Source organism: Mobula hypostoma, chromosome 6, assembly GCF_963921235.1.
Source record: "Mobula hypostoma chromosome 6, sMobHyp1.1, whole genome shotgun sequence".
In the NCBI taxonomy this organism is placed as follows: Eukaryota; Metazoa; Chordata; class Chondrichthyes; order Myliobatiformes; family Myliobatidae; genus Mobula; species Mobula hypostoma.
This window is the reverse complement of record NC_086102.1, coordinates 170,794,892-170,810,098: the sequence shown is the minus strand read 5'-3', so window position 1 is coordinate 170,810,098 and position 15,207 is coordinate 170,794,892. Positions and strand designations below refer to the sequence as shown.

Sequence of the window (15,207 nt, the reverse complement as noted above, 5' to 3'; positions counted from 1 at the left end):
AAGGGTTATCATACGAGGAACGTTAGATGGCTCTGGGTCTGTACTCGCTGGAATACAGAAGGATGAGGGGGAGATCTCATTGAAACCTTTCGAATGTTGAAAGGCCTTGACTGAGTAGATGCGGAAAGGATGTTTCTCATGGGGGGGGGAGAGTCTAGGACAAGAGGGCACAGCCTCAGGATAAAGGGGTGACCTTTCAAAACAGAGATGTGGAGAAATGTCTTCAGCCAAAGGGTGGTGAATTTGTTGCCACCTGCAGCTGTGGAGGCCAGGTCGTTGGGCGTATTTAAGGCAGAAATTGATAGGTTTTTGATTGGACATGGCATCAAAGGTTACGGGGAGGCCTGTAACTGGGGTTGAGGAGGAGAGAAAAAAAAGGACCAGCAAGGACTGAATGGCACAGCAGACTTGATGGGCCAGATGGCCTAATTCTGCTCCTCTGTCTTATGGTCCTATGGATTCGATTGCAGCAGGCAGCATAGACTAGATGGACAGAATGGCCTCCCTCTTCGTTATAAGGAAATATGAATGTGAAAACTTAGCTGAAGGGTCAACAGTTAAGGACTGAAATAGAGTCATAAGATACTACAGCAAAGATACATACCTTTCAGCCTATCTATTCTATGCTGACCTGATCTTCTGCTTATTTCCCATCTACCTGCACCTGGACCATTTCCCTCCAACCCCCTCCCCCATCCACGTACCTATCCAAATTTTTCTTAAACATTACAATTGAACCTGCATCTCCCACTTCTGCTGGTGGGTCCTCTCACACTCGAGTGAAATTGTTACCCCTCGGGTTCCCCTTTCACCCTAACCGTGTAACCTCTAGTTCTAGTCTCACCCAGCATGAGGGGGAAATGCTTGCTTGCACTTACCCTACCTAAGCCTGTCATTACATTCAGCGTCATTGAGGGGGAAATACAGCATCAAACACTTCTCACCTTAAGAGTGGTAGGCATTGAAACCACACTCCCTGACAGTGCGGTGTTGGCAGAAACTCTCATCACATTTAAAAGGTGAGCACAAAGGCAGAGGAGGGGTCAGATGTGTCAGCACCTGTCTTCCTGATGTCCAAAATGCAGTGCACAGATGTGAACATTGGGAATGCAATGTAGCCAGCTGATCGCTTCCATTGGAAACACTACTGGTCTGTCAGAGTTCATCTTTGTCTCTACTGGCAAGTTCCAGGATTTCCTTTTTGACTCCCCCCAGCCTATTACACCTTCCCGATTTGCCAGTAAAACAAGCTGGGACTGGTGTTTAGTTAAGCTATTGAAAATATGCACAACAGTCTGTGAATTGTAGGGTTTTTTTTTGTGGATTAGATTTCCGGGAGAGAGTCCAAGTTTGCCGATTTGTTTCTGTCTTATCACTCTCAGTAAACATTCTGTGCTTATCAGCACAACTGGATTATCATTGCTTGCTTCATTTGGAAAGAGTAACAGTTTGAAAATAAGGAGCAACCGTAGCTTTGCAGACTGCTGGAACCAAGATGGATATATCCGAAGACAGTGGAATGAGTGGGAAGTTTGCTCGTTGATGGTTGACTCACCAACAAAGCTATAAAGACCAAGACACAATCACTTGGCTCAGTCTAGGGAAGGCAAGGTCTCCAAGCAGTGATTACACTCCTCTGAAACCTCCTCCAAAAGGACCTATACAGTAGAGGAAAGGCCGGCTGTTCACAGCTCTCAATTTGTTTACCACTGCCTCTTTCCAATCTTAAACCATGTACAGACTTATTAAAGAACTCCTTATTGCTTTGTCACAGTACATCACCATCCCAGATAAGACCAAACAATAATATAACAATACATTTTTAAAAATGTTTATTAAATGAACTTCCATACAAAATGCCCTACAGGTGCACTGAGCACAATTACAGTAAGGCTTGTGTTCTTCAATTTGCAATGTTATGTTTTGTTGTGTTTCCCTGATGGGGCCAATGATCATTTGGTGGAGCAGGAAGGAGGCCGTGCCCTCTGGGGAGCTTCGCGCTAAGCTGTTTCTACCTCCCACATCCATTCACGCATGCTGGCCATTTCAGCACACGTATGCTCCTCTGCACCCGGAGGGCCAGTGTCCAAGCCGATGACTGGGAAAGCCCAATGATAGAGCCACAGAAGGAATCTCTCCCCCCAGATGAACCTCTTGCTGTGTGAAAAGGGACAACAGGTAGATTTGAAAATAAAATCTGGACAGCTAAAAAATAATTTTTAAGAAAGTATCTCAAAAACAGTAAAGTGTATATTTGTTGAGCTGAATATAGGGTTAATAAAATCCAGATACACTACTCTGATGAGTCATCCCACCTTCACCAGCACTTACATTTCTGACTTGGTCACTGAGAGTGTTTCTTGCTCTGCTTGGACAAGGGAGATGGTGCTGACAATTCTACCCCTCATCTTTATTTTCCTTCTCACATCAGTTGTGCTTTCCAGAAGGCAACAGTGAGAGCTAGTGAATGGTAATTGCAAAACACAGTGGGTGAGGCCACCCTTGGGTGGAGGAGCAACATCTAATATTCCCTCTAGTGGCCTCCAACCTGATGGCATGAATATTGATTTTTCGTTCCTGTAAACTAATTCCCCCGTCCCCTCTATTCACCACTATAACGTTTACCTCCCCCTCACCTGTATATCACTTCATCTTGGATCCCCTCCTCCTTCCCTTTCTCCTGTTGTCCACTCTCCTCTTCTATCAGATTCCCTCTTCTCATGCCCTTGACCTTTCCCACCCACCTGATTTCACTTATCACCTTCCAGCTAGCCTCCTTCCCCTACCCCCACCTTTTAATTCTGGCGTCTGCCCCCCTCCCTTTCCAGTCCTGAAGATGGGTCTCGGCCCAAAACACCAACTGTCCGTTCATTTCCAAAGAAGCTGCCTGACCTGCTGAGTTCCTCCAGCATTTTGTATGTGCTGCTTTGGAGATTTCCAAGGGCCATGCACATAGACCATCTGCTGTGGGGATGAGAAAAAACAACCTGGAATATGGAGGAGGCAGCGGTGAATATGTAGGAAACATGGAGGTTTGTAGTCAGCAAGGTGATTGTGCAAATGCAGGATGCGAGAAGTGATCTGGTACTGGTGTTGGGAGTATTCCTATTTTACCGGTGAAGTGGGTTAATGTGTTTGAAGTAAAAAGTTCGGCATGGCACAGTGTTCACTTGTGAATTACTCCAGCTGGTACAATAGAGCGGAAGGAATCAGTTTCCAGAATTGTAAAAGCGATCGTCAGGCAAAGGCGAACAAATACTTTTCCTGCTGATGTGAAGTCATCATATTTTTTTCCTGACTCCCAAATCCCAAATCCTGGGACGAACCTGCAGACCTAATCCTGCCATATGACCATAAGATATAGGAGCAGAATCAGGACATTTGGCCGATTGGGTCTGCTCCACCATTTCATCATGGCTGATCCAATTCTCCTCTCAGCCCCAATTTCTTGCCTTCTCCCCATCTTGCCATCTTCATGCCCTGAAGTGCCCCTTCATCCAAAGTGACCGTAGGTTTTCCCCTATTGCTACAGAAGAACAATGCCTCCATGAGGATCTCCAGAGCAAGATTTCAAAGAATTCAGGTGTGATTTTCAATTTGCCTTTCTGCACAGTGTGTTCTACAGGTGATTATGAAAAAGTGCAAGCAGGAATTGAAACCGTTCTTCAAGGAGAATGTTTCCACTTCAAAGTAAGGCTGAAGGGGCTTGGTGGAAAGTGTGTGCAATCTGTTGGCAACCTGCCTGACCCCCCACGTGAGTGGGAAAACTGCCAATCAAATGGAAGCCAGTTACAGGAGCTAATACTGCCTGTGTTTCCTCTCACTAAACAGTATTAAAATTGGGGCTTTTATTTAAACTAACACCTGCCTCCAAATTTCTTCTCATATCCCTAAGATGCCAATTACTTTTAAGCTTCTGGTCTGGTACTGGCAACTTTTCCAGAATTTGATCATCTACGCATAGAGAATGAGATGGTACTTTACCCTCATTACCTATCTAGAGTTATTATTTGCTCTATGGCTCAGAACAATAAAACCAAGGGGTGAAAATTAGCTGTTACTTAATATGTATTTATTTAGAGATACAGTGCAGAATAGGTACTTCCGGCCCTTTGAGCCACAGTGCCCAGCAACCCCTGATTTAATCCGAGCCTAATTATGGGACAGCTTACAATGACCAATTAACCTCCCAACTAGTACGTCTTTGGACTGTGGGAGGAAACCGGAGCACCCGGAGGAAACCCACTTGGTCACAGGGAGAACATATAAACTCCTTACAGACACTGGTACTGTAAAGTGTTGTGCTAACCACTTTGCTACTGTGTAGCTCAACTATCGAAGCCACAAGACTGGCATTTGATCTCATCCCTCAAGATTACTAACCTTATCAGCTTCCTGTAACTGTATCGCTATATAATTTACTTCAGTGTACTGGCCTCAAGATGTCTTTCTGGCAATGCATTCAAGCACTGTTCACAGTATCCCAACATAGAAAAGCTTCCTGACATCTGTATTAAACTTGCAGAACAATTAACCTGTGCTATATTGTTTGAGGATATTGAAAAGTACCAACTTTGTTTTGCCTCTTCTGAGGCATCAGAGTACAAGGTTGAGGTTTATTATATTGTTATTCCTAGACTTCACTCTCAAAGTTTAGAAATGGCCAAGTACCTTAAGGAATTGTTTATAAAATTTAATACAGGTTGTAGTGGAGTATTACATAAAAAGGAAGAACACATTTTCCACTAACAGATGAATTGGATTGAATGTCCAGTCCCTATACACTTCTAGTCCACATCAACTAGGCCTTAAAGCTATCCACTTCTTTCTCAACACCAGACCCAACCAATTCCCCTCCACCACCCTCCTCCTCCACCTGGTGGAACTGGTCCTCACAGTCAACAATTTCTCTTTTGGCTTCTCCTACTTTCTCCAAACCCAAAGTGTAGCCATGGACACCTGCACAGACTTAAGCTATGACTGACTTTTTTGATAGGTATGCGGAACAGTCCATGTTCCAAGCCTTCATAGGCAATGCCCCACAACTCTTTCTGATGACTACATTGGTGCTGCTTCATGCACCCATGCTGAGCTTGTTAATTTCATCAACTCTGCCTTCAACTTCCACACTGCCCTTAAATTCACTTTGTCCATTTCTGACACCTCTCTCCCCTTTCTTGATCTCTCTGTCTCCATGTATGGGAATAAACTTCTACTGATATCTTTTACAAACCTACTGACTCTCACATCTATCTTGACTATACCTCTTCCCACCTTGATCCGGTAAAAGTACTGTCCCTTTTCTCACTTCCTTTGTCTCCACCGCAACTGTTCTCAGGATGAGACTTTCCTTTCCAGAACATCAGAGATACCTTCCGTCATAAAAGAATGGGGTTTCCCTTCCTCCACCATTGATGCTGTCCTCACCTGCTTGTCTAGGTGATTTTAGTTGATCTACTCAATGCAGTTTGGGTGGCAAAGCAATGGAATTTGGTTATCCTGAAGAAAGCACCAGTTACAATATGTAAACTTACTCTTTAACAGTAGAAATACATTGTTCATAACCCAAGATAAATTTCCCATCTTTCTCTGACAGCATATCCTCAACCTTGCCATGAGCAATCATAAGAACTACACACCAGAAGGCCTGTCATGTTTGAAATTGTGGAACATAAAAGTTAAGATGATTGCAGGATATTCAACAAGATATTATCAGCTGGAAATAAATTGGTTGAGCAAAGTATCTTAGTGAGAAAAAAATTTATAATTAATATGCAAATCTAACACCTAATGGCATTACATTTTGCATTTATCTGAATTCAAGGATTTTGTTTGTTGTCTTCTTGCAGAAACAGTGAAAGAATCAATAACCTGATAAGTCAGTCATCCAAACTCTCTCAATGAACTGCAAGTCTGTGTGATACAAGAATCAATTCGGTAAAACAGAGATGAACTATAAAATGGTAATTTGTTCTGATACAGTACCTCCTTAAAGTACTCAGTATCTCAATGAACGATAGATATCTACTGGCATCATTTTAGAACTACTCCAAATGGGAACTTCTTCATTAAGTTCATAAAAGCTACTGCTCTTATAGTCAAGGGTTTCAGATCAGAACATTGTAGTTCATTATTGCCTTAAAGCCAAGAAAACAGCAAAAAAACAGACACGGGTCTTTTTGAATTTGTCTCGTTTACATTTCTATTTGAACCTCCAATGAATTTATCAATGAAATCTTAATCAAAGGAACCCTGATTAAACCTCAAAGCAAAACTAACATGTTAAGATTGTGGTAGTATGTAAAGGAAAAGTTATGACATTATGTTGTACTGCAGGAAAGAACGATAAACAGGTAAAGATCTTGTGTTGAACACATTCATTCTTAAGTAAACACACAATGCACCAGTTTTAAATTTTATCATTTTCCACTATTGCAAAAAAATTCAGGTATTTTCTTCATTAGAACTGTTGGCCAGGAGAAAGTCTAATCAAGGACTGGGAAGACAGACAAGCCCGTTGTCTTTGTTCTCAGTCATTACCTTATCTGATCTGCTTCCACCCCTCCCTTTTTGTTTTGATACAAATGGACCCTTGGGATGATTTACTATCACACCTTGACACTCGTATTCACTGCCTTATAGTGCGACCCAGTGTAATACAAACGGGGTAGGATTAGTGTTAGAAGATACAGGGGTACTTGTCACTTTGGTACCAGGGTTTCAGAATATGCAGGTAATCTTTACCTAACTGAAATACAGTGTCTGAATGGTGCTCACCTAAAACTAAATGATTATATACTCAAACAACAGGAATTCTGCAGATGCTGGAAATTCAAGCAACATACATCAAAGTTGCTGGTGAATGCAGCAGGCCAAGCAGCATCTATAGGAAGAGGCGCAGTCGACGTTTCAGGCCGAGACCCTTCGTCAGGACTAACTGAAGGAAGAGTGAGTAAGGGATTATATACTTACTTTCTTGGGAGACAACGAAGCAGGAGTGAGTTTAAGCCAGTCAAAAATAGAAGGAAAAGAGGACTATTGGAATTAGTGGGAGCAGGTTATGCATCAGGGCTAGCAAAGGCCAACACCCTAGATATAAGCAGAATTAGAAACCCAGATACAGTCCCTCCAGCAGAAAATAAGGGATATTACTGGGGAGAATTACCAAGATCAGGTACAAACTAATCAGACTGGTCGAGATGCATCCCAAGTAGCTCTGGATGTGGTTAAATTTCTGAAGCCTCTTCAAGATACAACAAATCTGATTATTGACCGCATAGACCTGATGTCTAAGGAAATGCGTAAAACTGAGATCTGTGCTACATATGCTAATTGTTGCTTACCATGACTGCACTAATTTATTGCAGCTGGATGCATATCAAGTACCAAACTGGGTTTCAGATGAGCATCTAAAAGAATGGATAGGAGCAAGGGTGCCATTGTGTCATATTAGAAGCCTTACAGTAACCAGCAGAGTACTGGGTACCTGGGATGACGGTAAAGGAAGGTTTTTTGTCGGAGCAGTATTCCGCATTCCCCGGAATGGAAATAATTCAACCCACCCTTTGAGAAGAGTTATTGCATTGGCAAATATCATGAGAATACATGGATATCATTAAGTAACCCACCAACACATGATATTGTTATGAATGGTACTGGGAAAGGGATCGATTTATTAAGGGGGAGACCACTGGTCTTGTCTAGAAGAAGTGACAAAGTAGAAGCTTACAAATTGTGCTTTCAGTACCTATGAAAATAGTTCTTTGTCTATTTTGCCTGTGAATAATCAGTCTTTCTTACAATATGCTTCGGTGGGACAGACCTATTATATAGCAACAGGGGCCACCAGTTACAGCAAGGGATGGAAACAATGCCCTTTGGAAAGTCACAATGTCCCACAGGAAATGTGACTTTAGTCCTGGCCTTTGGGGGATGACTTTACCTCAGCCAGCAGGAGACACAGTAACGAATGGGATCTTCAAGATCGAACTCACTGATACAGATAAATATCTGTGGGACTATGTTGTTACTGAGTTGCTACCAACTCCTCACTTGACTGCAGACTGGACACATGTTGTGGAGGAGGCAAGGGAGATAATCCATCAATGGACTGAGCACACTAAAGTAATTAAAACACATGCTAGTAAGGCAAATGAAATATTGAGTGACCCAGGCTTTTGGGCTAAGTTTTGGAATTTGGGAACAAATATTCAAATACATCCATGGGTGAGAATAGTATCACATGCTTCTGTAATACCAATTTTATATACCCTGATAATTGTATTGCTCAATGTATATCAACTGGAAATAATTCAACCTACTCTTGGAAAAGGGTTCATAACATTGGCAAATATCATGAGATTACATGGATATCCTTAAGTAACCCACCAACACATGATATTGCTGAAATAATGGAAAAAACTCGAGGAAAATGCTTTCATGAAACAGCAGAGATGATTGTCAGTATAAAGTGGGTGAATTTAGTTAGTAAATGGTAATATCATTTATAGAATGCAAGTGTTGCACACCTACTGGGGTTCCATGGCAGTCCTCTGGGCAGTCAACTGAATGAGAGGAGGATAATGATCCTTAGATAAATATCTTTGGACTAAGAGGAGGGGAGATGTTGGCCAGTCTGAGCAAGCACAGGGGGAGTAGACAAACCAGTTTTCTTTGTTTCCCCCATTTTGTGGGCTCTGAACTGAATCTCGCTCTTGGATAATCTAATCAGAGCAACTGAATGTGGACACAGGAAGCTTCAGGTAATGATCTGCTAAACCTGAGACTATTCTCAAAACAAGTACTGTAGCTATTTGTCATGTAAAAGGTGCAGACTCTGAACTGATTGTTGATTCTGGGACAATCTAATCAGAGCAATTGAATGCGGACACAACTGTGGAGACCATTCTCGGATGAGTAGCTACTTGTTACGTAAATTGCCAAGACCTACCAAAGAAGCAACCTGTAACCTCGTTAGACTGTCTGGCTTGCCTCATTTAACTGGTCAAGACCAGTCAGTTCAAGGCACAAATACACAAGGCAGGAGTGGGCAGAGCCATGAAACAATGTTGGCTGTAGCCCTGTACAATGACCAGTAAGAAGGTGACCCAGGTAGGTCAGGTGACCTTCAGACAATGGGATGGAGATCCAACAGTTCAATTGATGAGAAACAGTATAAGACTCAGGAGCTCCAAATACACAGGGGCGTTAACTCTCCAGCAGCCAGAGACCAACCAATGCGGATAAGGAGGACCCCATGGACACGTGGAGATCGGGACCACAAGGATCGCCTGGCCAGCGTAGACTCCTTCCCCGGGTAATACCTTTTCTCTTCATTGACTGTTTGTGAAGAGTCTGAAAATTCTAGTAGTGTGCACACGGGGAGATAGTTTCTGAACGCACGTGCTTTTTAGTTGAAACAAGAGAAGTTACTTGTTGGTAAATACAGATTCTCTGTACCTCTCTGATCATTATTACAAGTGGTGAGATTTTTGCAACAGAATGCAATCATTTTCTGTCAATTTTTAAAAATTACACATTCCAATCTTGCCACTGCACTCAAAAATAAATATTAAATAAGGTATAGATCACCAAATGATTTGAGGAACAATAATTCAGAATCATCACAATTTATGGTGCAGAAGTAGTCCATTTGGTGCACGTCTTCTCTATCAACTGTTTGAGGATTATTTCCCAAGTTGTTGTAACAGTGTCAGATGCAAAGTCAACCTATTTTCCTGTAACATAGACCTATAACCAGGCAATTCAATCATACATAGAGGAATGTGATCATCTTTACAAAATCACAAACTAAGCAAGCATATTTTGATTTTGAACTTCAATCTCAGACCTGAACGGTTACAAAATACTGCTTTGATTTTATTCTAAATATGTTTCTCTTACCATTGACAAGCCAAGTGATCCGCGGTTGAGACTTGCTATCCACAGAGCATTCCAGCACAAAATCCTGGCCCTCACTCACAGTGCAATCTTTCAGTTTGCTTGTGAAAACTGGTGGCATCTCCTTGGCCCTGGAGCCTTGAATTGATTAATCAAAGTAATCCATCATTAAGGTGTGTATAAATTTTCTTCATGCAAAAATTATAGGTACATATAGCTAAGACTTTTGCACAGTACACCAACAGTTTTATGTACTGCACAGTATATAGAATGGATTACTTCACCTGGTCCCTCAGTGCCACCTCCCTGAATAAGGAGGATAGGGCGCCACAGCAGTGCCTTCACTTTCTGAGGAGGTTGAGGCAAGCGAGCCTCCCCACCCCCCACCCCCATCTTAATTGACTTTTTACAGGAGCGCCATTGAAAGCATCTTGACAAGCTGCATCACCATCACCATCTGGTATGAGAGCATTCGAGCAGAAGTTCCTACAAAGGACTGTGAAACAGCCGTGGGGATTCTCCCTACCATCCATCCAGGACAGTTATCAGAAATGCAGTGCACGCAGGGCCCTTAGTGTTATCAAAGACCCACCCACCCATCCAGCACCCTCTTTAACTTTCTACCATCAGGCAGGAGACTCTGATGCATAAAGACAAGAATGGTCAGGATGGGAAATCAACGTTTCCTCAGGCCATCAGGCTTCTGAACTCCCTGCTGCATCGAATTTGAAGCGTCACCAATTAATCTGTTCTGTACCTTACAATATTTAAATTTATGTGCTTTACTTTGTTTATTTATGTGTAATTCATTTGTAGATTTTATTCCTACTTTCCTAAGTTACTGTGTGTTATCTGTACTACTGTTCTTTACGCCCTGGTCTGAAGAAACATTATTTTGTTTGATGGTATGCATGTATATAGTTAAATGACAAAAAACTTGACTGTACTGCTGCTGCAAAAGAAAAAAATATATATTTTATGACACACTTGAGTGACAATAAACCCGATTCTGATATGGGTCTCTATTGTGGACTGAGAGTGAGAAGGAGGCAGGGAGAAGGAAATCATGGTTGGGAAAAGAGGAACAGAGAGGGGAGGGTGTAGGAAGAACCAGAAGGATGTTCTGTAATGATCAATAAACCAACTGCGTGGAATCAAATTGCTTTGTCTGGTGACTCTGGGCTGGGTGTTTCTGCCACTCCCTGCCCTTGGCACTCCTTCTCTGTCAGCTGTCACACACACCCCTCCCTTCCGCCCTCGTCACTCCCAACATCATTTGCTCCCACCAGATTTACACATTCGCTCTCTGCTCCACATCAACAAATACAGTACTGTGTTAGAGTATTAGGCACCCTAGCTCTATGCCAGAAATGAAAGTGACGTTGACTCATTAATCCACCTGACAAGGGTGTATGGCAGGGGCATCGGGAAGTCATTTGGACTGGAAAAGTGCAGCAGAGTGACAGTGAAAAGAGGCAAACTCAACAAGACTGACAGAGCGAGATACCTGAAGGTCACATACCAGATGTACAGGACAGCTACGAATACCTGGGGATCCTGCAGGAAGCCACGACGAGGACACAAGGAAGTCTACAACATCCAGGTACCTCCAAAGAGTGAGACAGGTCTTAAAAAGCCAGCTGAATGGGAAGAGCAAGATCAAAGCCATCAACACATTCACCCTACCAGTCATCAGATACCCAGCCACAATAGTCTGCTGGCCAAGGAATGAACTGGAAGCCACTGACATCGAGACCCAGAAACTACTAATAATACATGAAGGATTCCATCCAAAGTCCATTGCCGAGCGACTGTTCTCGCCAGAATAAGGACTTGGAGGTGTCAAGGCCAGTCCTGGAACAAATCTGAAACATCCATGAGTATGTCAGGAAGATGACTCCTAAGACGATCTCTTAGGAGAATACCTCAGACAGCAGGCAGGGGATATGGAGATGGAAGTGGGTGAAGCAGAGCCAGAGGACCAGAGGCCACGGCAGGACAAGACACTGCATGGGATGTATCATCACCAGATATCAGAGGCGGCTGACATAAGAAAATCCAACCAGTGGCTGGAAATGACAGGGCTGAGGGTCAGCACGGAGGCACTGCTCATGGCTGCACCAGAACAGGCGCTGAGCACACGAGCAATAGAGCAGGGGTCTATCACACCAGACAAGACCTGAGAAGCAGACTCTGCAAGGAATCCGCTGAAACCGTCCAGCACATAGTAGCAAGGTGCAAGATGCAAGCAGGGGCAGAATACACTGAACGGCACTGCCAAGTTGCAGGAATTATGTACAGGAACATCTGCACTGAGTATGGATTGGACACTCCCAAATCCAAATGGGAAACACCTGAGAAGGTAATGGAGAATGACAGAGCTAAGATCCTGTGGGGCTTCCAAATACAGACTGATAAGCAGGTACTGGCCAAACAACCAGACATAGTGATATTGGACAAATAACAGAAGAGAGCAATAGTAATAGCAGTCCTGAATGACAGTAACATCAGGATGAGTATTCTTACTTTCTTCTTCTTACTTTTTAACACGTTATTTTCTGTATTTTTTTTTCACGGTAACACGTTGAAGCTGCACCCTCTCTAACATTCTGGTAGAGAGAGTTTTATTTGGGTTTTTAGCACTGGAAATAGTTACATCCCGACACACGGGACAGAAGCAAGGTCGCATTGTGTATGCCAGGGACCAGCTGTTTGCGCTAATGCCGGCTGGTTTAGCGAGCGGAATGGTGGACACCCCTGCTGAAATCTGGAGGAAAACACACGGAGGATGCAGAGGGGGATCACAAAGTCGAGGAAAGAGGACCGGATCGAGACAGCAGAGACTTATGGAGAAGAGGAGTTTGGTGGGTAATAAAATGGACGAGTTCACGGGGCTAGCCAGGCGTCAGAGAACATTTCCGGAGTGCAGTGTTATGTGTTTCACTAGAACGGGACTGCACGAGGACATACCCTATCAAAACTTCTCCATGGACTGCTTCCAGACCGTTCCGGCTGACCGGAAGTGCACTGAGAGCGGTAAGCGTAAAGGAGTTGGGTGCTTACTGTTCTGGTTAACAACAGATGGTGCAATCCGGGTCATATTACGATCGAGGAACGTGTTTGAAGACCGCATATTGAACTTTTTATTGTTGGACTTCGGCCACATTCCACCGAGATACAACACTAGGCGGCACGGGAGGTCGTTCCTGCCTGTGGCCATCGAACTTGCAGCTCCTCCCGTGGAGGGTCAGACACCCTGAGACAATAGACTGGTCCTGGACTTATTTTCCATCTGGCATAGTTTGCATTTTGTTGTTTGATTGTTTGTGGGTTTTGTATTGCTATATTTACACTCTATTCTTGGTTGGTGCTGCTGTAACAAAACCCAATTTCCCTCGGGATTAATAAAGTACATCTATCTATCTATCTAGAAGCTGGGGAAATACCAGGGCTTGAAAGAGCAGATAGAAAGGATGTGGAAGGTTAAAGTTCGAGTAATCCCAGTGGTGATAGGACCACTTGGCTGTAACACCTGGCTCCAAAAGATCCTAGGAACAACATCTGAGATCTCGGTCCAGAAGAACGTACCCTAGGAACAGCAAAGATACTGTGCTATACCTGCAAGCTCCCAGGCCTCTGGTAGAGGACCTGAGATTGAGGGGAAAATACACATACGCACCACCTATAAGGGGCAAGAAAAATGATAAATACAGTATACATGTGCCTTGGACTTTTGCACAATACTGTAGTTGTTGCACATAAATTACTGATGCGACTGATATTGGAGAAAATGTGTACTTGCTACATTCCTGTACTATTTTAATGCAGGGTAAACCATTTAAAATATTTAATATTCTTCAGAAGAGATAAGGAGCAAAAATTTGGAAAGGCTGCAGAAACAGTCGACCAGGATGCTGTCTGGATTAGAGGGTATGAGTTATAAGGAGAGGTTGGACAAAATTGAGTTGTTCTTCCAAGATGTTGGAGGCCAATGGGAGATCTGAGGGAGTTCTTTTTACAATTATTAGATACTTAAGGTAGACAGTCAGAATCATTTCCCCACCAGAAGATGCTCTTTTAAATTGTGAAGGGCAAGTTAATTCACTCAACTTTACTTGCCCCGTCAATGAAATGTTCCCACAATCAATAAACTCCTTTCAAGGACTCTTCATCTCATGTTCAAGATATTTATTGCTGATTTATTATTATTATTTTTTTCTTTTTGTATTTGCACAGTTTGTTGTCTTCAGCATTCTGGTTGAAAGCCCAAGTCAAGCGGTCTTTCATCGATTCTGTTATGGTTATTATTCTATAGATTTATTGAGTATGCCAGCAGGAAAATGAATCGCAAGGTTGGAAATGGCATTGTACAGAATACATTCTTTGATAATAAAATTACTTTGAACTTTGATTTACACAGAGAGTGGTAGGAGCCTGGAGTGAGTTACCAGGGGTAGGAGTGGAAACAGGCAGTTTGATGGCATTTAAGAGGCTCCTGAATATGTAGGGAATAGAGGGATATCAATGATACTCAGCAGGAGAACATTTAGTATAACTCGGTATTAAGATCGGCACAACACTATGGGCTAATTGGCCTGTCCAGAGTTGTTCCGTTCTAAGAAATCTGGTCAACCTGAACAGATGCTGGTGACCAGTTACCGCTGCGCCATAGAGAGCATCTTAACATACTGCATCTCTGTGTGGTGTCTCAGTTGTACAGCAGCTGATAGGAAAGCACTTCAGCGGGTCGTCTCTAGCACACAGAAGATCATCGGGACACAGCTCCCAGCCCTGGAGGATACCTACAGCTCTCGTTGCCTAAGGAAAGCTACAAGCATCTGTAAGGACAATACACACCCATGCAATCATCTATTTTAACTTCTTCCATCTGGTGGACATTATAAGATTTTCTATGCCCGCACTTCCAGACTGAAAAATAGCTTTTTCCCCAGAGCTATAATTGCTCTGAACCAATCGATCAGGCATCGTCCATAAATTTGTTACATTGCTACTTTAATACTGATTTTATGGCTGTCATGCATCTGAGCTGTGCTTTTGTACTGCTGGACGTTGTTTATACTGGCTGGTTACTTGATTTTATTTATTGTTTACTTATTTTATTTGCTGTTTTATAGCATTGAGTGCGAGACTTGCAAACTCATTTCCGCTGTATTGGTGCATGACAAATTGTACTATGCAATGACAATAAAGATATTTCATTTCATGACAAGACATTAATGATCCTTGGACGTTACACTGAATGTTTAGTTAAATCGAACACAATCCTTTTGGCACTCAAGCTGAGGA

General features: G+C 42.9%; 1 protein-coding gene across 5 annotated transcripts in view; it reads right to left on the bottom strand.

Moving 5' to 3' along the window:
- The window catches only part of LOC134348611 (myosin light chain kinase, smooth muscle-like), a 365,048-nt gene that overhangs the window by 151,930 nt on the left and 197,911 nt on the right, over window positions 1-15,207 (bottom strand). For all 5 annotated transcript variants that reach the window (XM_063052250.1, XM_063052252.1, XM_063052248.1 and 2 more), the window contains exon 10: window positions 9,904-10,038. In XM_063052250.1, coding sequence (XP_062908320.1) covers window positions 9,904-10,038 — 135 coding nt within the window. The remainder of the gene's footprint in view (window positions 1-9,903; window positions 10,039-15,207) is intronic.